Raw genomic sequence first — 25112 nt, 5'->3', positions numbered from 1 at the left:
TACATTTTCTAGTTATATTTGGTTTCTGTTTCAACAGATGATGGAGCTGTGGTAACCATAGATGTGGGATTGGCCTATAGAGATGATACACTCAGTGAGTGGACTGAGATGGCACACTCAATTGAGCAGCGGAAGCTGAGCTGCAATTTCACAACAGAAAAGGTAAACCATAAAACTGTATGTACAGTAGGGGTGGGTGATATGGACAAAAAATAATATCTCGATATTTTTTGTGATTTTGACGATAACGATAATTAGTCGATATCCTTTAAAAGAAATTTGTAAAAGTCTGAGTTACTTTACAGCTCATTATTTATGAATAGCATCAATACAATAATAACAAATAACCTAACCTGTAACTTTTTAACCAAATCAACCAATGCATTGTCACTCTGACACATTTCCAATTCTGCCCCCACTTGTGTGAGTGGCAATGACATGGTATAGCCAGCTACATTAGAGAAGATGAATAGGCCTAACAGTTTCCCAAGAGAAAGTCTGAAGCTGAAGTGCCCTTCAAAAACCTTTACTTAGGATTCACTGTAAAACTAAGCAGATCGACAGAGTACATCTCAGTCATTTCCTTCGAGGTTTTGTTTAAGAGAAATCATGTAGGCTAACATTCCAAGTTACAGAATAGAAACTAATGTGTTAGCTTATGGCTAATATATATGAGAAATCCCATAGAGATGCTAACGGTTAGCATAATCGATATTAGAGCGAATTTCAGTCCATTTACAAAAGGGTTAGGCCTACATGTGAAGAGTTCTTTTTTTACAACTGACTATTAAAATACTCAAAGGCTAATGTTTTCTCTCCATATAATACCATGTAGGAAAAAACGTGACTCATCAATGCTACTTGAACAGAAGTAGCCGCACAAAATCCCAAGTAGCCTACACCTCTGCACAAAATAAATATTAGGCGTGCGTGTGACAATGTGGGCCCACTAGTGATCATGTGACACTTGCTCTGCTGCAGCCAGGGGCTTCTCTCACATAGGGCTACACCTCCTGGATTTAGTGAATGTATGGGGTTTCAATGCGTGATTTCGAGTGTTTTTTTCCCCATAAGTAATTTAAATACTCGATAATGTAAATTTGCACATTGTTAAAACAACAATCACGATATTATCGCAGACGATATATATCGCCCACCCCTAATGTACAGCAATTTTTCAATGTACAGTTCATTAATTTGCTGTGTTTGTCAGATTTTGTACCTAAGCTATTGCATATGGTTATTTAACGGAACATATCAGTGTGTTGGGAAATTAGCTTATTTGCCATCTACCCCATAGTTAGGTAAGGGGATACATACCTTGTGTGTGCAGTAACCCTGTCTGTTTAGAGGCACTTTGCAAAGTTCATAATGTCTAAATGTTTGTTCAGTCTTTCAATTCAGTCATTTAAATCCTTTATCATTTTTCTTTTGGAAAACAGACAAGTGCAATCTGGAATTCTTAAAGGCTACATTAAGTTTGTCTTCAATTTTTGTCATTCCTTAAAATACCCAAAATACTTCACCAGCCTCTTATATAGCCTGTCTATTTGATAATTAATTGGAATTTTATAGCAAAGAGGCAAGCAGCCTTTATGCCTCTAGTGGAGCGGGGTCAAAATAGACGAAAAGTCTTTCATGCAAATGCTGAGCGATGTGACATGGTAATTGCCAATCCAAGTGAAGGCAGCGCGACATATTTTGCTTAAAACTTAGCTTTTTTTTTGGTGAACTTCATGTTCATGTGTGATGATGTGAGGCTATTTTAATTCCAAAGGCCAAGGAAACTTTATCAGGATGCATAGTATCCTGGATCCATGAAATAACTGGCCTTTAAAAATAAAAATATGCCTGGCTCTATAGGAATTTAACATAGGGGTATGTATAATTATGGCCCCTGTTTTTGTGGAAGAACATTTATTTATTTACGATACATTATTCATTCACAAAGAAAATTGGTGTCCTTAAAGGTTGGATTTTTCATCATTTTGTTAATTAAGGTATTACGATCAATTTCCAAAATGATTTTTTTAATTCCTCTTTTTAGTCAACTTTAACATGTGTATGTACAGGGATTGTAAACTTCTGGTTTCAACTATATATGTTTATTGGTACAATGTTATCAGTGTTTAGCCTAAGCAAAAATGGAATAGTACTGCTAATTGTATTTGGTTTTCAATGTACAGTAAATATGCTGAAATTATGTAAGTTTGTGTATTATCACTTTCAGTATACAAGTTGTAGTTACATCTTTATTTATGTTCCCTTCAGACCATTGAAAATGAGGGGCGATACTATGAATGTGATCTCTTACCTTTTATGGAAATGGGCAACGTCGCTCACAAGTATTATCTCCTTAACATTCGACTGCCTGTGAATGAGCGTAAAAGAGTGAATATTGGTATTGGAGAGATAAAGGACATCAGACTTGTGGTGAGTATACCTTGTGACCTCAAATTATGAAGACCCCTTTATAAACAACTCAATAGGCTTATCTGAGTCAGAGATATTTTTTGTTGATTAGATGGCTAGCTAATATCCTAACCATTGGTTAGTTGCCATAACTATATTTACCATGTAGCTACAGTTAGGAACAAAATTATTCACACCCCTGGCAGATATTGATTTAATGTTGATTTTCTCTTGACCAATATGTTTGTTCTGATGGAAAATGACTGCTGACACTAGTGATGGTGAGATGAAGCCTCTTGAAACCTTGAAGCTTTCCAGCCAGATGTGTTGAGAAGTGGTTCATTTCTTGAGGCTTCGAATGCACCTAGGGTTGGGGTAAGGGAAAACCAGAAGAACGAAAAAACGACAAGGGGCAGTCACCTGAAATTTACAAGCAGAATAAACCAGTTCAGGCCGGAGTTGGAGCCATGTCGATATCTCAAACGCTCTAGTAGCAGTAGTAGCTCTAAAAATGGGTGGATGGAATAATAATAAGTAAACTTAAGAACAATAGTTAGGGAGCTAATTAGGGGAGATGATCTGCATCTCTGTGAACAAAAAGCTCTAGTTTTTCTAACATCTCCATTGTTAGCCCATACATTGACTAATCTGTGGCGGGCCACCATAAAATCAACAGTGGCCGCCACACAATACTGTTCTATGTTGTACTATTTAAATGAGAGAAAATCATTTTATTGAGGTGTGCTTTTTACGCACGTAGCCTTTCCTTGCCCCACCCTGCTATCTCTCATATCTCTAGCTGCCCCTGTCTTGTCATGGTACTCGTACAATGTTTGGGTATACAGGCTGACTGCACCACTTACCAGTGTTGTTACCAACCACACCTGTGCTGCATCATATAAGTGCTAAAAGCTGCAGAGGGCTTTTTTTTTTTTTTTTTGTTGCATTTTTCAGCATTTTCTTTTGCTACAAGCCATTGTAAGAGTACATGCAGGGCATGAAATTGGCACACGCCAAATGCGGGTAACTTTTGTGATTGGCGGGTGAAACTGTCAATCTACCTGCCACGTTGGCGGGTAGCCAATAAGACAACACAACATTTTTGAGCCAATAATCTACTCTTTACTCTGCTACATTTTCAACTGCCTTTCGTTACGAGAACAAGTTTATTATTGGAGAAAGTATCTCGAGGGAGAAAAGAGCACCTCTCCCCTGGTACACAACGGCGTAGGAGAAAAGAAACAGGGCTTCAGAATGCATTGCTACGTTTCCCCGCGATTATAAATGTAATGGCTGGCCTATGTAGCCTACTACACAGAAGTAGATGTTCTATATAGCTAACAACTCAGTTAACGCAATGACGTCCTGCCAGTTGCTGCATCTTCTGGTGAGGCTGCCAGAGTGCCAACGAGACTAGAGGTATAACATGGCACGGAAACTTCCACATATATTCATTTCTGGCCAGCATCGTTCAACAATCACATTGGACAAGGAAAGTAGGCCTACAACTTAATTTACAAGCAAAGCAAATGTACTGGAAATCGAGCATACAAGTTAGAAAGCCTAGCATTCATTTATGTAGCCTCAATGTTGCAGGACATGACATGAGACGGTCGGCTGAGAAAACCGATAGCCTGCTCTGTCGCTCTGCCCAAGTGGATATGCCTAGGCTATTATGGCCTAAATATACTGTAGGTCTACCCATAATATAGCCATTGTTTTTAGGTTACATTGTCTGTTTGGTGAAGTTATAACCAGATTCTAGCAATGCAAAGCAGAAGAATCAGCTGCAATGTGTTGGAAGACTGCTTTTCAATCCATAGCCACGTAATGCTTATTCTGGCTATGACGAAGTATATTAAATAAAATATATTTGAATTGGGCTTTTAAAATGTTTGACTATATGATTAGCCTACAGAGGAGGAGAAAAGCAAATAGGCATACTTTTGTATCCCTTTAAAGGTCCATCCAAAATATAAAAATGTAGGCCTACAAAAAATTAACTTGTTAGGCCTACTTGAGTAATTTATTAACAAAGTACTTTTTTACTTTTACTTGAGTAGATTCCTCAGTTGGGAATATTTACTTTTACTTTTTAATTTTTGAAGGGAGTAATTTTACTTTTAGATTTTCAGTACTCTGCCCATTTGTAATCGGGACAAAAAAAGTAATTATGTAGGTCTAGTCATAAATGAGATTAAGTTGGTTAATAACTTAACAGCACTGTAATGTGTATAAGTTCAAGAACCATTCTTATGCATTTTCTGAGTCGTTCACCTTTATTTTGGGCACCAAATATTTTTGGCTGGTAAAAAACCACTGTGGCAGGTGGATTTCAAAATTCACCTGCTACAGTGGCTGGTGGCCAAAAAAGTTAATTTCAGGCCCTGAGTACATGTGGTGGCACTGTTAAGCGTCTAGCTGCCAGGATGGCCAGATCCTCTCAGCTATTCATCTCTTCAACTTCTTTGAGCAAAGTATAAAGAATATGTTAAGAGTTTCTTCATCCCAAAAGAGTTAATGCCTTATGAAAGGAGCAAAATGCTATGTTGTGTTTCACCTGAGGGGGGCGTTAAAATCTTATCTTTATTGTAATGTTTACTTTGGTGTTCCCAAAACACCTGTAACTACATGCATTTATTCTGTGAATGGGACTTGGGACAATATTGGTACTTTACACTAGTGTTGCACGGTGTATCGATACTAAAAAGGTATCACGATGCCTTCACGCAAAAAACGATACGATTTCCGACGTTTTTAGAATCGATGCTTTATTAAAATAATAACGTTCTGTGTCTGTGTGAACTGCTGCTCTCACTGCTCCTTGCACGCATCTAGGCAATAGTTCCAAATCTGGAACTATTTTGGATACATCGCGAATAAGTAGAAGTATATAAGTATATATACTTTTTTGATCCCGTGAGGGAAATTTGGTCTCTGCATTTAACCCAATCGGTGAATTAGTGAAACACAAACAGCACACAGTGAACACACACTAATCCCGGCGCAGTGAGCTGCCTGCTTCAACGGCGGCACTCGGGGAGCAGTGACGGGTTAGGTGCCTTGCTCAAGGGCACTTCAGCCGCGGCCCACTGGTCGGGGCTCGAACCGGCAACCCTCCAATTACAAGTCCAGAGTGCTAACCAGTGGGCCACGGCTGCCTAATAGTGAAGGCAAGCCATCAGGTACATAGAGGCCCGTTTGTAAAATATGTTTCAAAGTCATTTAAAAGCAGTATGCTACGCATGGAACTTGGCTAAACACCTCGCAGACATATCCCAACATTTTTAAAGAGTTCAAAGAACGACAGGTTAACGAATATGCTATAGAAAACACAACTACATGGTTAGTGCCAAGTTTTTCTCTTCTGTGTTCTTCTCTGAAAGTGAAACGAGTATGGTTCTCTGGGATAAAGCGAACCTTCCTTCATCAATGCATTTTGACGAGACATAACGAGCTGTAATCATAGGGTGCTAACGTGATGGAAAGCGCAATGTTCACGCCAGAATGACATTACCAACACTACCAAACAATCTATTTCATGTTCAGTCAGTACTACTGGTAATATTTGTCATGGAATGTAGACTGCAATTTGTTTAATAATTATTGCCCAGATGTAATATAATAATAATAATAATAATAATAATAATAATAATAATAAAGCTTTATTTGTATAGCACCTTTCATACACAGAATGCAGCTCAAAGTGCTTTACATTTGAAGCATGTAACACAATAATAGACAGTCAGTCATTATCAATCACTTTTCTTTGCTGTTTATGTTATACTCAGCAACATATCAAAAATATAGAAAATGGCGTCATAAGACTGGCAGCCTTAACCCTCTTACCCCCACAAGCACGCCATATGGCAACTGTGGCAAGGAAAAACTCCCATATTCCAGGAAGAAACCTTGAGCAGAACCTGACTTAATAGGGGAGCCCATCTGCTTCTGGCTGGCTAAGCCCTCAATAGTAGCAGATGTAGAATAATCTGAAAATGTAGTCTACAGGATAAGATGAGTTAACTAAAAGCTTTCCTGTACAGGTATGTTTTCAGATCTTTTTAAAATATTTACTGAACTTCGCCTGCTTGATGTACAGAGGCAGGGTGTTCCATAGTTTGGGGGCATAATGGATGCGCAGCTTCTCCACTTTGTTTGTGGAGCACTTTGGATGCGATTAAAAGATTAGAATTGGATGATCTAAGTTTCCTTTGTGGTTGATAAGATATTAAAAGCTCAGAGATATATGAAGGTGCTATGCCATTCAGAGCTTTGTAAGTAATTAACATAACCTTAAAATCAATTCTATAGGAAATAGGGAGCCAGTGCAGTTCAGCCAACACAGGGGAGATGTGTTCTCTCTTCTTAGTCTTAGTTAAAAGTCTAGCCGCAGAGTTCTGTATGAGTGCCAATTTCTTTAGATGTTTTTTGGGAAGACCAGTGAAAAGTGCATTGCAGTAGTCTAACCTGCTAGTGATAAAGGCGTGAATTAGTTTTTCTGCATCTTGTTGAGTTAAAAAGGGCCGCACTTTGGCAATGTTTCTCAAGTGGAAATAGGCTGTCTGAGTAACTTTACTGATATGGGGCTTAAAACTTAACTCTGCATCTAAGATGACACCGAGGCTTGTTACTTTTGGTTTGACCTGGTGTGCCAAGTTCCCCAGATTACTAAGAATAATATCTCGCTTTAGTTTTGGTCCAACCAGAAGTACCTCTGTTTTGTCATCATTTAGTTTCAAAAAGTTTTTGCTCATCCACTGATTAGATGTAGGATAGGCCAATAGGCTACCCGAAATGCGATAATTAAAGCCCACAGCATATTACCATCATAATATTGTTACTTATTGTTACGTGGTAGCAAATCATGTTATCAAAGAAATAGACGTAATGTAATGCACACAGATATATTGCAACAGGTAATGGTGTAGGCCTATCTGACGAAGACCTGAGTGGTTGGAACGTCGTACTTGTACACTGGGCGCAAAGAAGACTATCCTCACATTTTTCCCTTCGCAACTGTAAAAGAATGAACACGGGAAGGCCTAGGGTAGCCTATACTGTACATCAAATGGCCTAAAGATTAGGCATAGCATTCAGTGATTTGCATGCAGTAATTTCAACACTGACCTTGATCTAGCCTAGTTTGGCTTTTTAAAGCTACTTTATTGCCAAAACACAACACAACAAATGAACTATAACAAACAGTAAAGGACTTAATCACACAAAGTAGGCCTACTATTTTACTGACTATAAAAAATAATAATTATGTAGGAAGTTTAGAAGTTTAGAACCCAGAATTGACCTGCACACTACAAAAGTGCACCGAATTCAACACAAATGACTCCGTACACTTGGAGGAGGTATGAGTCCTTTTTTTCCAGATATCTTAGGATTTCGCCGTAGTATCGCTTCAGTATCGAGCATTGTGATATTTATGGCAGGTATCGTATCGAAGTCATAATTTTGGTATCGTGACAACACTACTTTACACACTAAATGTCCATATACTTAGCCATTTCCACATAGATTATTATGGTCCTACTAGTTACCCCACATACCAGTTGACTGAAAATGACACAAAAATACAAACACGCCTTGTTTTATCCTTCACAAACACGTCTTGTTTTTGAGACTTCAAATTGTGGGAAAACATTAATAAACTGATGTATTTGAAATAGTGACTGATACCTACGACGGAGTATTAGGGCCACACATGAAGAAAAAAAATATTTTTGCCATGGCGAGATTAAACTCGACATGTTGACTTTAAAGTCAGCATGTCGACATTAAACTCGACATTTCGAGAATAAAGTTGAAATATAATATCTACTTTAATCTCGACGTGTCGACTTTCAGATAGATTGCGTCTTGTCTGTTAACTACTCATTGCCGTCATCGTGAAGTGCTGTATCTCGCGGTTGGAAATACCATGCACTATGCCGTTTAGTATATAGCTAGAATAATACATGTATCCAATGATATGTTTCTATACAAAATGCTATTTCACTCTGTTTTACGTGGGTAAGGCCACCGCACATTCAAATAACTGCCCTTCATGAACCAGGCCGTCACTCTCCATAGGTTAACTAATTTCTCTAAAACTGCTTTTCCATGTCTCACCTGCAATAAACATAGGAGGCTATAAACACAGGTATAGCCTAAGCATATATACTATTTTGATCCCGTGAGGGAATATGTGTGCATGTATACTTTATTTATGCACTGTTTGTGCATATGTGCGCATGTAGGCTACTAGTACATGGGGTGGTCGGGAGGAGGACAGCTTCATTCGTCCCTAGACATTCAGCAATAGGCTGTTTTGCATCCATTACAAACAAGCAATGTGAAATTCTAGGATTGGGAGGCGCCTAGTATGCCTAGTCTAGTGCATAAGCATGAAGTTGAACCTTTAGATGAAAAACACTCTTTAATAATAGGCCTACAATAAATAAAAAAAAACGCTAATGACGTTTAGGCTACTTTTGACCATCGCATTTATCGCCTGTAACTCCGTGATAAGGACCTACAGGAAAGTATTTGGCTGAGCAACGGAGGTTAATGTTTTATGTTTTGTTCACATGATATAGGCCTATGTCTAATCATTGTTGCAGTCGAAGAAAACTGGAATGTTTAATTCGTCCTCCCTTTCAATCGTCCCGAGCGGTCCTTCTCTCTCCAAACTAACTTTATTCTCAAAATGTTGAGTTTAAAGTCGATACATTGAGATTAAAGTCGACATTACATTTCAACTTTATTCTCAATGTCGAGTTTAATGTCGACATGGCGAGTTTAATCTCGTCATGGCAAAAATATTTCTTCCTTCATGTGTGGCCCTAATACTCCGTCGTAGATACCAAATGAAAAAAACTAAATTGATTTCTTAATACCCCATTATCACACTTAATGCACATTTTTCTGACATCTAGGGACCTTTTGAAAGTCCTTTTTATGATCCACCCTAGAAAAGTTGAGGAGACTAGGGATAATATTTGTCAAGATATTTTAGGTTGTATCAGCAATTTCAGGCCCAAAAAAGGCCCAAACATAAATTATCACATTCATCTAATCTTTCCTAACGATCCGCTAGCTGTCTGCCCCATAAGCAGGCCGTCAAAAAAACACGTCTCTGTAGGCACCCTAGGCTCCGAGATCTGTACAGTGTACACAAAAATAATTGCTACCAACAAGGGTTGGCAACCCACTCAAAAGCAAAATAAAGTGTTTCAACCAATAACCGACAAGATGCGCGTTTAGGAGAGTTTAAATTGCACGGGAGGGGGGGGGAGTAGCGAACTAACTCTGTTTTGTTTGAACATCAACAGAAGTGACGTATCCCCGCTATCGTTGATACAACCTTTTAATGCCCAAACATGGCACATGTTTTTCAAGCAGTAAAAATGTAAGAATTTCAAGGTCTGAAAAATATATGAAGACAGTTTTGCACAGAAATATTTCACAGGTCTTGGTTTTAAGACCCATTGATGATATAGACAAGATTTGAATAAAATCTGAGACGGTGCAGCAACAACCTTATCGGATTTGACACAGAATGATCCGTATAATATAATATATATATAATAATTAGGGCTGGGACAACGCGTCGATGTAATCGATGACGTCAACGCGAAAAAATACGTCGACGCAAAATATGAGCGTCGATTCGTCAAGCATAACGTGTGCTGCTAAATATTTTTAATTTTACACCTTCAGTGTGTTCCATACGTTGACTAATCTGTGGCAGGGCACCACAAAATCAAAACCGGCCACCACACATTGATGTTATGTTATAGTCCTTCTATTTAAATTAAAGATAAGATAATTTCATTGAGCTGCACTTTTTACTCACACAGCCTTTCCTCGCCCCGCCTGCTCTCCCTCGTAACGAGCCCGCTGCTCCTCCTCTGCATGTGCATTTAACAAAATATTCACGATTGTTGAAGGATTGTTGTTGCCACATAGAAGCACTGCATAGAACACAGTGGGCTAAATTGCTATTAAATCCGCTTAGCATCGTGACCATGCTGCACAAATTTGTTCAAAACTGCTGCATTCAAGTTAAAGTAAACTCTGCTAAGGTCTTATCACAACATAGTACGTTGAGGAGACTAAACTAAGTTAAGTTACAGTATGCAATCAAGCAGTATCTCAAAGCTAATGTTAGAATACTGTTTGGATGTCAAGTTTAGCATGCTTACTTGCAGCTGCTTGTATTCGTTACTCATGCAGGGCTCATTTTACTGACTCTGAATGTTTGCAAAATCCCAATGTAAATGGAAAAGTGTTTTCCAAGACTCCAAGGTGCTTGTCCAAAGGAGAAGTACGAACCGTTATTTGAACTAACTACGTTATGAATTGCATCCACACATCAGCAGTCTTTTAACTGTGTTAAAGGGGAACTTGGCAACTATTTCAATGTAATAAACCCGTTTAGAAATCATTTGGATGGTTAAATGACCTGTTCCGGTGAAAATGGTGACTTTTCCCGCTGCCCCTAGTGTCCCCAGGCGGAAAACCAACCTTGTAACATTGAGACTACAGTCCCGGAAAGAGAAGTGAGAAACAAGAAACTCGTTTTAAATCGTGTTTCTTACCTTGTAACATCCACATTGTCTGCCGAACTTATGCTAACCGTTTTGCTAGCTTGTAAACAAATCGTTACCTTTTTATCTACCTTTTTCCACAGTTTGAAATGGCATAATGCACAATTTCTCCAGCAGAGGGGGAAAATCCTGCCAAGTTTGCCTTTAAGGATTCCCACATGAACGTCTTAAAATGACAGGCACTCAATTAGACATACACTACTGAACTTTATTGAATGCTACCTCTGACTAAGAATGCATTACTTTGCACTTGTATAGTCTTTTATTTTGTAATCTTAAGAGCAATAAACATATATAAGTTGCTATTAGTGAATTAATGGGGAGATATTCGATTATCGATTATCTCCCCATTAATTCACTAATAGCACCTTATATATGTTTATTTACATATCTGAATGAAATCGAATCGGACTGAAAAAATGAATCGTTAGATTAATCGATGCATCGAAAAAATAACCGCTAGATTAATCGTTTAAAAAATAATCGTTTATCCCAGCCCTAATAATAATATGATCGTAATGGCTTGCCTGGCTATCCTAGCCAATGTGTCAACATGCAGGGTGAAGGTGAGACGGTGGTCAATCAAAGTACCAAGGTACTTGAAACTTTCAACCTGTTCCACCAAAGTCCTTTTAGGCAAGTCCCTCCACTCGGCGGCCATATTGCAATGCTTTTTGGGCACTTATCGGGCATCTATTTTGGCAGAAATGAGCGTGCGCAAGACTTCACAATACCAATCTTGCTACAGCTGCGAGATCACAAAACATGATTGGCACGATGTCTTCACAGCACACCACATTATTGGCTCAATATATTCACAACACAGCACGTGATTGGCTCAATGTATTCACATGTCGACGTTTTGCCGCATAAGGGGTGTGATATGCGAAGACAACTGTTACAAACTAACCCCATGCATTTCCATGCAAATCCTGGAGAGACTGCTATGTAAAGCACATTAAATGACTATAAATAAAGTTGACTTGACAGGTTAGTTTGCAACAACAAACAAGTTTAACCAAAGTCCTTAGTTACTACCTAGCTAGCGAACATTACTAGCAGTTCCCATTCACTTTTCGTTTACTGTGCTAACGTTAACTAGCTATCGGAACGTCCCCATAAGTGTATCCAAATTAGGTATGTAACAATAATGACCTGTATGAATTTTACCGTGACTCAAAGAGCTGTAAACAATGTTGTACGTGTAACGGATGCCAGCTAGCTTAGCTGTGGAACGTTAGTAAACCTCACTCCCCGATGCCTCACGAGTCCGGGTGTGTGCAGGGCTGAATCGCGCAGGTTCAGCACAACGCAGGTTACATACGGTTGTGTGTACAAATCTGCTTGGAGCTCCAATGGAATTTTGATTTTGCGAAGTGCAGAGTGAGAAAATAGGGAAGAAATGGAGCACCCACCAGTCCAGCACCAAACTCCGAGCACGGTAAACAAAATCAGATTTTTAAGGTAGTAAAAATCTACACACCTATGGCTACCGAAAAATGTAAGGTTCCTTTGTCAAATGTTACTTTTATTAAAGTATTAAAAAACATCTTTGTTTTAGAATTTTTGAATGAAAGGGGTCGAAATTGGAGGTTTAACAGGCAAAAATAAATAATTTATTCCGCGTCCAAAACAGTTTCATTGGCATCACACACAAGCAATGACCATAAAATAGTACAGAATATATATTTGTTATATTTTCTTTACATTTACATAGCGCTGTGTCGACTCGCCGTGTACGTGCGCCATGTTAAAATACTGGTGGCCAGCAAGGGACATAATATGCGAAATACAGGTCAGTCTTTGGCGTCTGCATGCATAGCAAAACATTAGCTTGGATTCATCTGTAGAATTTCCCGACATTCAGCAATGTAAGTTACGAGCCCATTTTCTACAAGTCATATCTTCCTAACAGTCCGACATTGACATTGTATTTTCCAACAAAATAAATAAAGAGAAATAACTTTGTTCGTGATCTGTCACCAGCTTACTTCCCAGGTAGCAAACAGACGTGTTGTACACTTTTTTTTTCGGTGCTCTGTTGGTGTCAGACACGTTCAGAATTGGTTCAGAATAACGTTCATTTTTGGTAAAAGTGTAGGTTCCCGATTACGCTTTTTACACGTTCTAGAATAGTTCATATTAAGTGTCCAGTACGTTTTGTGCACGTTGCAAAAGGGTGTTAAAACACAATGTTGTGAAAAACACGTTCAATGAACGTGCAAATTAGATTTTTATTACGTGTACTGCACGTTGAGTTTGACACTTAAATTAAACGTGCGTGCTGATATCTATAGCTCAGGGGCTTTGAATTTTATTTTGGCCTAGGCCTATATGCTTTATAATAGCATTTATGCGGCCAGTTATTCTAACTTCGATGGAAAAGGCATAACCAATGAATAATTGTAATAAATATAGCTATATTTATTTATTTAAAATAGCATCAGCAACTGTAATGGGCTTGGGCTTGATGTCGGGCTTGGGCTGCCGTGGTGCCGCTCGAGGTCATCCAATGCTTGGCCTGCTGAAAGTTCCTCTCTGAAACAATACAAACATATATGATGTAAGTTTATTTCTATGAACAGTTTCTTTACTTCTTTACATAAAAATAGTGGATCAAAACAAAACAACAATGAGTGTAAACCGGAGAATCAACATAGAGGATGAATTCCATGAATGGCTTTCATGGTAACGCTACATTGTTTATGTTTTCACCGTCGTTGCGAAGGGGTCTATAGCGCTAGCCTACAGCTAACAGAAGTAGCAACACTATTTTGGAAATAGTATTAAACTATAGTAATATTAGAGATCTACACTGCTGGTTAAGACATTGAATATAAGTAACTGAACATTGCTTATCAAATAAAACTGACTTGACTTGACTTATCAGACTCCGATTGGTTTTTATAAAAATGTTATTATCATGGTCTACACATCACAGCATTCGATTCTACTTAGCAGCTAACTGTCATTTTCAAGTTTACCAATGTAGTTAGCAAGTAGCTCTGCTTACCTAAGCTTCGTGGTGAAAAGCATAACGTTGAGCACTGGCTTCACGTCGGTTTTCACTTCTGGATTGATCTTTGATATAAAATAACTTATTAGTATTGAATTTGATTACATTTATGAAAGAATTGAGCGATTTCAAAGTATTTAGTACCTTTTTTCCTTTCGGACGTAAGGCTTGGGTTTCCTTCAGTGTCAAAGCGTAGCAACAAACTGACGTTGGCATAACAGCTGACTATGGTGTGTGTGCGCCACCCTGAGGTCAAACTATGCTACAACATCTTTCATGCTGATAATGGCTAACCGTTTCATATGGGTTACACCCTCCCGTCTTGAATCAGCATCCCTTCATGAGCTAGTCTGGAGCTCAAATAGGATAACTATCATAGATTTACTATCCTTTCAATTGCTTGGTCAAAGTTTTCCAAGAAATTCTGGGCAAATGAGATAAAGGGCTTTCCTCACTGGGAGTATCGGAAGCGTTCAGGAGGTTGTCGAGTTTTATATCCCTTCAATATTGAAGGGATATAGTTACAGTCCTTTATTGTTTGTTTATTTGATATTCTCCTATATATTCATTGTTTATTATAGATTAGGATATTGCTTAAATTGATAGTACTGAAGTAAATATGACATGTAATTTAAATGTCATACTGACTAAAGACTAGTGAAAAAAGCTTGTGTGTTACTTTGCACTATACAGTCAACAGTTCAATGTCAACGTCTAATTACTTCAAATCAATATCATACAGCAAAACCTCTCTTAACAGAGTGTACTTGTGCTTTAAGAATAAAAAAAATATAATTTTGTAATTGTAAACTCCTGCTATCTCCACACTTTCTTGGAGGTTTACAGTTACCTGGGTGGTACAGAAAAGGTATTCAAATAATACACTATAATTAACTAACTGTCAAATCCTGTGCATTCTTGGCTAAATGTAGCAACAACTATTGTACACCAACACCAGTTCAAGTGCCGAATGTGTAGTAGGCTAGCTTAGCTTTCTCAAAGTTCAAGTTGAGGCCCGGTCATGGCAGACTTTGAAGTCATAGGGCCCACCTACACATGCCCCCATCAAACCATTATTATGATTATCATTACAACAATTACTTTTATTATCCTATAGTTATACATGCAGTTTCAGTTCAAAGCAGTCAATGTTTACAGTGCTATAGTTATGTTATAACATTGTTCACGAAAAGTTTGTGAAAACATGCACATCAGAGGACTGCTTTAGGCTATAATTAGAATAGTTAATTACTTAAGCATGGTTGCATTAGATCTAAAAACAACAGCAATTATATGAGTACTATTGTTTTGAGATGTTTCCCGCATGCAATCATCATACTCTGGTAGGCAAATGGAGAAAAAATTGACATGTTTTTTAATGAAATGCATTCATGCATTCGACGAACGCTCACACCAGGCGCGCCTGCAGGTGTACGTCCGTACGCACTGTGCGTACCATCAGGCTATTCAACAACAAAAGAAAATTTCCCGTGTGTGTGTAATGTGTATTCACTCCAAATTGGCCCACCATACCTTCCCAGCTATGCACAGTATCCCATTAGCTGCATGCCATTAGGCTATTTACAATTTTCTATTATGTAACTTGAGCGTGAACATTTATCAAAATTAATGCGCGCACATTTTGTTTGAGCAGGAGACAGAATACGCACGCAGGCACGCAACTAGGCTAGGCTACTTGTTATTTTCTTTTACTCGGCTATCTATATATGGTTATCAGCACACAATGTTGAGCTAATTCACTAACTCAATACTCATCATGGATATCACAAGTTTAAACAACGAAAACAGAAAGTATGCAAAGCTAGAGGAGTTATTCCAGATGGGCAAGAACAAGGTAGGCAATTGGTGTACTTGTCAGAACGTTAGACTGCAGTTGTTTAAAGCCAGACGTCACGTTACGCTAGAACAAAACAAGGTACATTTAGCCTGTATAGGGCTGTATAAGTTGTCCAAATGAATAGGTCATTGTATACGTTGATTACTATTGCATGTGGATGTTATGCCATGTAGGCTACTTTTTTGCTGACCAATGCACGGGGCTAAAACCGGGAAACATAGATAAATATTGTTCACGCGTGATTTTTTGCGGGGGATTTGTTGATGAGTGTGCGTACCATAGCATTAATTCCTGCAGGCGCCCCTGGCTCACACCATAATTTAATTGTTTGCTCCATGTTTAATGACAACGAATTAGCAAGTATTTCTGTTCTTCCTGATTACCGTTTTTTTCTGTCGGACCGCAGTTGCGCAATCAATTGTGCACCGGGCTTATAATTTCACTCCGCAGACCAGCAGTCGCACAATTGCCGGTGTGCTCACAGTTTTGCCTCTGGTTAACATCAGACATGTCTGGCACGTTTTCCCCTCGTTAGTATTTGGTGTAAAAATAACACCACACCAGCACCTTCATTCAATGTTGAAAGTAAGTGTCAGATATGTGCGTGAAAAAACGTTGTGATTTTCACCCATTTTGAAAGTGTAATTCACGTTGTTTTTTAGTTGGCAATAGTTGGTGTAAATTGAAACCGAAATTGCATCTTCTGTTAACGTTGGAATCGGTGCTAGATGCGTTGGGTTTTGCACGTATCTTTTGGCACCAGGTTACAACGTTCAATGGACGTTTTTAACAGGGTTATTTGTACTGGTGCCAGAAAACACGTTGAAAGAACATACTAAACACGTCTGTTTTATTTGAAACCAAAATACAACCTAAATAAAACGTTTGTTTTGGTTCAAATAACGTGTTTTGCTGCTTGGGTTGATCTCTAGTTTCTAGACCCAGAGACAGTTGACAACCTTACCTAACATAGTTTTGCTAGGACTAATAGACCACAAAGTTGCTGAACGTGTTATTTCAGTTTAGTTTGCAACAATATAGTTTAACCAAAGTCCTTAGCTGCAGTAGCCTACTACCTAGCCGTTCCCATTCACTTTCCGTTTACTGTGTTAATGATAGCTAGCTAGCTCGGTCCGAAAGAGTTTCATTGGCATTATACACAAGCAATGGCAATAAAATAGTACACAAAATGTTATGAATATGTTGTAATTGCTTATTCAAGCGTAACTCTCGCTAAATTGCATCCTAGGGTGTTTTTGTGAATACCCGAGTCAAACTTTCGTGAATGGGAGTCGTAGGGGCACTAGCCTACTATTTTGATGCGTCAATCGCTAATTTTAAAACACTAAGAAGGCTTAACACAACTTGATACTTCGATCAGTGTCTCTACACATGAACTTGAGCATTGAGAACATTGTTAGTTTACACATAGTTTACTAAAAAGAGAGGTTTTGGACAACTCACTCCTTGACTGGCATGATGGCAGCGAGCAGAAAACCCAAGTGAGTTGTTCAAAACCTTTCTTTTAGTGAACACTATGTACACGAACGATGTTCTCAATGCTCGAGTTAATGTGTAGAGACACTGATGATGCTTCAATCAAAGTTTCATGTTGTGTCGAGCCTTCTTAGTCTTTTAAAAATGGCGATTTTGACGCGATCATGTATCAAAAAATAGTTACCATTCAAAACTCCATTTGACCCAAAAACGACAACACGGACAAGCTTGAAAGTGGCGCTTCAGATGTAATTATGCTTTTAAACGAAAGTTTGACTCGTGTACATTCACAAAAACACCCTAGGGTGCATTTTGGCGACGCTTTCAGAGAGAAGTTTATGCTTTGATGTGAGACTGCTCCCGTAGTTCTAAACAAGGCAGCGCTTAAGAGGTTGGTTGCTATATAACTCCTAACTACTAGATGGGAGAATATATTACACAGGGGGGCTTTAAAATGTTCGTTTCATGTGCACATCTGAACCGGATCCTTATTGTAATGATACGGTCCACCGATAGGGGCGCTTCCTATATAAAACACCTCAGGTGGCTTTCAACTCCATGTTTTTGTTTTTTCTACCAGGCTTTTGCAAAATTCCGGAATTGAATTGAAACTGGCTCTTAAATTCCAATTCAATTCTTGAATTTCACTTGCATTTCAATTGATGTAGCAAACAGGAAGCAGGAATTGCAATTCAAATTTTGCACAATCCTGTTCTCTACACCTAACTATTTTTTTCATTTATCATGTAAACAGACCTTAGTGTTCTGTACTGACCCTAGGCAGATAGGTCAGGCCCTTGAGTCGTGGATCTGCTTGAGGTTTCTTCCTACATGTATCTTCAATTGTAGTTTTTCCTCGCCCAGGGCTGGACTGGGACAAAAAATCAGCCCGGGCATTTTTGGCCCTAACAGCCCTCTACGGCCAGGCACACTAATATGCAATCCTGGCAGTACCCTTACATATGTGTATGTAAGTGTACAGCAGTGCAAGTAAATAAGACTGTACTAACTCACTCTTTCTGACTCATTGGTAGTCCGAGGTGGCTGAAGTAGGCTACACAAGCTCTAAATTAAAGTATAGCCCTAAATACAAGCACTTGTCAAAGAGAAGGCTCTGCTAGAACAACCTAAAGTAGCCTACTACACTGTAGCCTACAGTAGAGCTCCATGACCTCATTTCACATTGATGTCTGTCAGTGTTTTATGTAAATCTTTCAGTTACCTTTTGCATGAAGATGACTTGAAATATTGTATTTTAACCCATTTTTCAGTGGAACCCTTCAAAATAATCAAATAATTTCAATATTATGTTGTATTATAGCCAATGATATGGTGGTCCTAGCTATGTATTAAAAAAAAAAAAAAACGTCATGTTAATGTGTTGAGTTCAGCTGGAAATGTGACCATGTTAAGGAGCAAAGTTAGCAATAAAAACAATGCTAAAGTAACGTATGCTGTGCCGTTTGACTGATTGAGTGGCCACATCAATTGTCAGCATCATCAGATAGATACATAAATAGATACTTTATTGATCCCCAAGGGGAAATTCAGCACCATGACTGTGAACCTGTTTGCCGCGCTATACATTCTCCTTCTGATCACTTGTCCCTCTGCCATGTAATAGTCTACGTTTGCTTACCTCTCCTCACTGAAGTTCAAACTGTTGCTGACATAGGCTACCTGAATGTCGGGTACAGCACATTTCTGCACAATTAACATCCTGTCTTTACCTGCCACAACTTCTGTATGCACTTCATTTATCCATTTTGACGCACTCACTGAATTTTGTCTTTGAGCCAATGTGGGAGGGGTGGGACGTGGTAAGAGTTGTCATTGGGCCTGTCTAAATGTCAGTATAGAAATTGTACCAATGGGCCGCTGACTGTCCTTGCTTTGGGCCGATTTCGATTGTTGCCCATGTTTTAAAATAACGATAACAAATACTAATTTAATTCGATCGGCCCAAAAGGTATGCTGGCCCACCGGGAAAATGCCTGGTATGCAAGATGGCCAGTCCAGCCCTGTCCTCACCCCTGTTACTCATGGGCCTTCTCTGATTAGATTGTTTAACGCTCTGTAAAGCGCCATGAGACATGTGCAATGTTTTGGCGCTCTATAAGTGATATTTAATTGAAATTAATAAGTACTACACAATCTTTCCGGCTCTGAATCTTTTAGCGCCGCTTGCTGTTACGGAAATGTATTACGCCTCGCGCACGCGCAGAACGTACACTCACCGTTGCAATCGCTTTGCCGTGTTCCGAGCAGTGTTGGCGAGTAACGGAATACATGTACCGGCGTACAAAGAATACAAATTATGAGTAACTGTACTCTGTTAGTTACAATTTAAATAGTTGGTATTTAGAATAGTTACATTGTTGAAATAAATGGAATACATGGCGATACTGTTTCACAAGTTTATTCACTCTCTAAATAAATTAAGGCAACTCCATGCATTTCCCAGATGCCCCAATATTAAAACGAAGAAATTAACTATTAGCTTAACACCCTATCGTCGGCCTGGCACACCTAAAATATTTCCCACTTTAACGCTTACCATCACTTTGGTTTGGCAGGTTAGAATGATAAGAATGGACAAACATAATAGCTTATCCTAGTAGCAAGCTACTGTATGATGAAATTGTTTCCATGTTTAAATTCAAGCCCTGCCGTCTTGCACTAGCCTCACATTGCACCCGTTAAAACGCAGCCAGCGCGCATTATGGACGCACCATCGGAGACCCTAAAATGACTGCACAGCAAATGAAGAGTAAAGTAAGTGCTGGTAACTTCTGTTCCTCACTGATCGTGGTTCTTGACGTCTGTTCAAAGGATATTTTCCCAAGCATTAATAGCTTACTTCGGCAAATCAGTTAGACCAGGGATGGGCAACTGGCGGCCCGCGGGCCATGCGGCCCTCCTCCTCACTTAGTGCGGCCCGCGGATCAATTTTGAAATGTCATTAAAATGTTTGTTTCACAGTGCACATCTGAACCGGATCCTTATTGTAATGATTCGGTCCACCGATAGGGGCTCTTCCTATATTTAAAAAAAAAAAAAAAAAAAAAAAAAAAATCCAGCGGAGTCGAGCTTTCTTCACTACAGCCAGTGAGGAAGAGATACAGAGAGCGGTTTATAAAGAAAACGTCAACTTATGTGTTTAGTAGGCTATGCTTAGAATCGGAGCTGCTGTACAGCCGCTATCGTAGCCGACCTCAACGTAAAGCAGGGTCCCCACACTTGTCATGGAATTTCAGGAATATCAGCATTTTAATAAAGTCTATTCCAGACATGGAACATCAGGGAATTGTATCTGATTCACCTTTCAAGGAATTTTGTTGGAGTTGAAAATTGACTTGCCAAAATACATTATATATTTACACACAGCATTGGTGTTTATTGTGTTACTACTTGCTTGAGTGGTTGTAGTTAGCCCTACCAATTTTTATGCCCTTTTTTAAATTTCCAGATTGGTCATGGAAATTCAGGATTTTTGTCAGGGGAAAGTCATAGAATTTTACATTTGACTTGTGGGAACCCTGGTAGAGATACACGAACATCAGAGACTTCTTACAAGAGCCACTATTACCCATTACAGTGGAAAAAAGGTTTATTGTGAATGTGTAATATTTTTTTAGTTTATTTCAAGTTCATTGATGAATAGAAGCAATATTAAAAATGCATTTGAGTATAGAAAATATTAAATTAATACATGTTGGTTTAATAAACTGTACAGACATATTGTATACAGTATATATTTAATAGGCCTACTCCTGATTCCTGATATCCCAGTGGTGGATGTGCGCGGTCACATCTGGCCCTTGACAGCGACAAGAAAATATTTGTGGCCCTCTCTATCATCAAAGTTGCCCATCCCTGAGTTAGACAGTCTTTGCCAATCAATAAACAAAGCTTAGTTCACGTGTTAATTTGTAGACCTACAATTAAAACCCATCTCTAAAATAGGTACTGCATTCTGTGTTTTTCATTCTAACTTCAAATAGCTAATGGCTTATTTTTTCTAATTAGATCTACATTTAAGTTTTAAAATGAATTATGGTGCAGCCTCTGAAAGTGAATTATTCTTGCGAGTAGCAGATTTTAACATGCGGTTTTTGATTGTCATTTTGCAATCACATTAATTTTGAAGAGCACTGGTAGGCTATACAGTATAGTGTTTACATTTCCAGGTCATTTGCGTCCCATCTGTCAAATGTCTGTGCCCCTCACTTTTACTGGGTTGAGGCCACTTAAAATCTCACAGGCACACCTTAATTATAATTTTTGGCTACGCCCCTGCCAGGGGGAGTCGTCTGCTGTAGTTACTGGTCACCTTGCCATTTTATAGTTGTATCAGGTAAGCAAGTAGCAAGGAAGTAGCAAGTTAAGCTCTCTGTTTTGTTTGAAAATCAACAGAAGTGATGTTACCCAGCATCGCTTAGAGCACCTTTAACCCTTAAATAGGCAACGTGCACCAGGATATACATACTTTTTCACATCCTCTGGGGGGCATTTCTAAATAAAAATCCAAATCAAGTTATGATTGATCAAAAGTCCTGTCTGTTGTCAGTCCGTAGGTCACATGACTTGGTTCAGGTTGTTTGTCATTATCTAGTTAGCTTGGTCAGAAATAAAAATGGCCGCCAGCGGTAGCACACATGCTAACCAAGTGGTGAGTAATTACATGTAAATCATAGTTATTTTCAATTCATATTAACTCGTATAACTGATTATGATTATTGTCTAAATATATTGATAAAGAAAAAAAAAAGCCTAACTGTGTTTGTGGACTTAGTTTAGTAACTTTGAAATGTATGTATCCCCCAAGATACGTTGCCAGATTAGGGTATAACATTTGGTCAATGGGAATTCTGTGTAGTATTGAAAATGTAGTTTTAAACAGGAAGATATGCTAATATACACTGCAAAAAGAGATGTTATTATGTACAGGTATGTACATCATGACGGTACAACCATATATTGCCCTTCAGGGTATCACAGTTAGCTCATTTTATGGCAACCGAAAGGTGAATAGAAGAGCGAGCGAATGAGCGTGATGGAGGAGATCCCTGAACACTCTTCAGGCATAGGCACTAGTGATGAAGATGAGGATAATCAGGTAGAATTGAGAGATAGAACTAGAGACTGAATAGTTCTGCTGAGGAGGAGGAGGAAGAAGAGGCTATGGAACAAATGCCTAAAAAAGCTAAGGAATTAAGGTGACTGTGCTTAAATTGAGGGACATTTGGGCATATTTACTGAAGTGAGCAGGCCAACCAGCTTAACCAATGAGCAGTACCTTATAGAACTCAAGTCACCACCTACCTCCCTAAGGGGTCAGGTACTGGATGTAAGTTCCCCATTTGATGTGTGGAAAAATCTATATAAAGTGTTTTAGGCCTGGCCTTAGGCTGACCAGCTATGGTGTGAATCGTGATCGTACATTTAATTTTATGCAAAACAAAAACTAATAGAAAAACAACAAAAATACATTATATTATACATATGTATACAATATGTAATTATTTAATTTCCAATCGAAGGAACTACTCATCCCATGATCAGCTATTGCGAATAATGCATTTTCCAATGTTTGCCAACCTAATGATAGTTTAACACACTTATTTTTGACTGTAAGACAAGATGACTTACTCCACAGTTTACATTAAGTAATTTCCACTTCAATGTAAGCAAAACAGTTTTCACTGGATAGCCACACATAGACCTGTGAGGTTCTATATGAGTATATATAATTGCTTGATCATGCCATAGCTGATTTTAACCTTAGACTGTATAAAATAGGTTTTAAGTCTACATTGGATGGTTAATTTTTTTTTTCATGATTTTATAATCCAGTTCTCAAAGGAGAATATGAATTAGATTATTACTTCCGAAACCTGAGTGGGCGGTGACTGTTAAGGTCTTGGTATGGATGGCTCCCTGCAAAGTTCCCTTGTTATACACATAGCATAACACTGTTTGAGTATGTACAGGCTATATTTTGCTGCCATTTTGGTAAATCAAAAAGAAAAGCCAAATGAATTTACACAATTACTGCCAAATTGCCAAATTATCTCATTTAATAACTTTGTGTGTACTTCTGCGAAAAAGCCCTGTCAACGGTAAAAAGAGCGTAAATTCAAAACATCCGATGAGATGTCATCTCCATTATATATAGTAGAATTTGATAAAAAATAATATGAAATTCATTTAAAAAATAGTATTTATGACATAAATGATGAAGGAAAGCAAGATTTTATCAGTTATATGTATCAAATGAGAAATGGAAAAGTTCACCAATTTGATTATTTTTATACCTTAATAGGGCAACGTATCCCAGGAGATACAACTCATAAAATCCAAAATATCCAAAATATTTCTTAAGAATCATAGAAACAGCATTATTTAGCATTTCAACAACCATGTCTACTTAAGCAAAAGCATTGTAACTATCTCTACATTATCTGTTTTAACACTGTATATTTTACATCATATGTTTTGCATTTTCATGGACTGATAATTCCTCGGAATTACGTTTTCTAGTTATTTGTTGCCACTTTGATCAAGTTATTACAATATTGGATATGCATTAGGTTCAGCAAAAAAACAATAATACCTCCTATTCATCTAATAAAGACATTTTATTGTATTATTGGGAAGTTATTACATTATCAGGTCTTATTACAGTTTTTACAAGTGAAGAGGAGATTTGTATTACATTGTTGGGAGTTATTGCATTATTGGGAAGCTACTACATTATTTAGATGTTTAACCTATTCACATAGTTATTTTCATTAGGCTGTTGCTTCATTTGACATTGTTGTTTATTATTGATATTTTCCTTAATGCAGTCTTACCACGCTATTGTTGTTATGTTATTGATTGAATGGGCATTATTGTTTATTATTGCTATTTTCCTTCATTTTCATTGTTTATTTAATTAGGCTATTGATTGAATTGACATTATTGTTTATTATTCTCCTACATACAGTCTGACCAACATCTTAAATTGTTCCCTGTTAAATTGAAGTATTATATTGTTTTGTATTTGTATGTCATTTTGGACAAAAGAGTCTGCCAAATCCCATGACCATAACTTAAATAGTGTGATAATTCCGCTGAGGCATTGATTTTGGTTATAGAGACATATTCTTCTAATAATCAGAAAAATACCCTGCAACTTCTGAAATTGAAGTGCAAAATCATTTGAAATTTCTGAGGCTTCAGGAACTGATTCATGGGCATTTGTCCTTTTAGGGAATCCATCAGAATGGTGGCTTCACACAGGTGTGGTTTGCGATGAAGACTTTTCTGACACCCAGTATTCTCATCATCATGATTTGGTACTGGAGACGAATCACTTTGATGACACGTCCTCCTGTCCTCCTGGAAAAGTAAGTTGTGGTGATTATGATTATGTATTGTTTACTTTTATTGTTTCAAGTTATTATGTTACAATAAAGTGAGACATTCCCTTTTTATTAGGGACGTTTCAAACTCTTCTCGGACTTAAAGTGCTATGGAGTTGCCATAATAAATCCCCATCAAACACTTTACAAACCAGACAAGTCTTAAAGGAGAATTCCGGTGTGATATTGACCTAAAGTGTATTGAAACATGATACCGAGTGTGAACGTATGTCTCTTGGCCTATCTCGGCTTGTCCCCTGCACTCCAAAATCTGGCGCTAGTTAGCCGATGCTACCAACAGCTTTTTCAATAGTGGT

General features: G+C 38.2%; 1 protein-coding gene across 1 annotated transcript in view; it reads left to right on the top strand.

The window, feature by feature from the left end:
- Positions 1 to 25112, top strand: part of wls (Wnt ligand secretion mediator) — a 107653-nt gene that overhangs the window by 19304 nt on the left and 63237 nt on the right. Inside the window, exons 3-5 of the mRNA XM_048246251.1 lie at positions 38 to 162; positions 2272 to 2433; positions 24644 to 24780. Of these exons, the coding sequence (XP_048102208.1) occupies positions 38 to 162; positions 2272 to 2433; positions 24644 to 24780 (424 nt within the window). The remainder of the gene's footprint in view (positions 1 to 37; positions 163 to 2271; positions 2434 to 24643; positions 24781 to 25112) is intronic.

The sequence above is a fragment of the Alosa alosa genome, chromosome 1 (genome assembly GCF_017589495.1).
Source record: "Alosa alosa isolate M-15738 ecotype Scorff River chromosome 1, AALO_Geno_1.1, whole genome shotgun sequence".
NCBI classification, from domain to species: domain Eukaryota; kingdom Metazoa; phylum Chordata; class Actinopteri; order Clupeiformes; family Clupeidae; genus Alosa; species Alosa alosa.
This window is presented reverse-complemented; position numbering and strand designations above follow the sequence as displayed.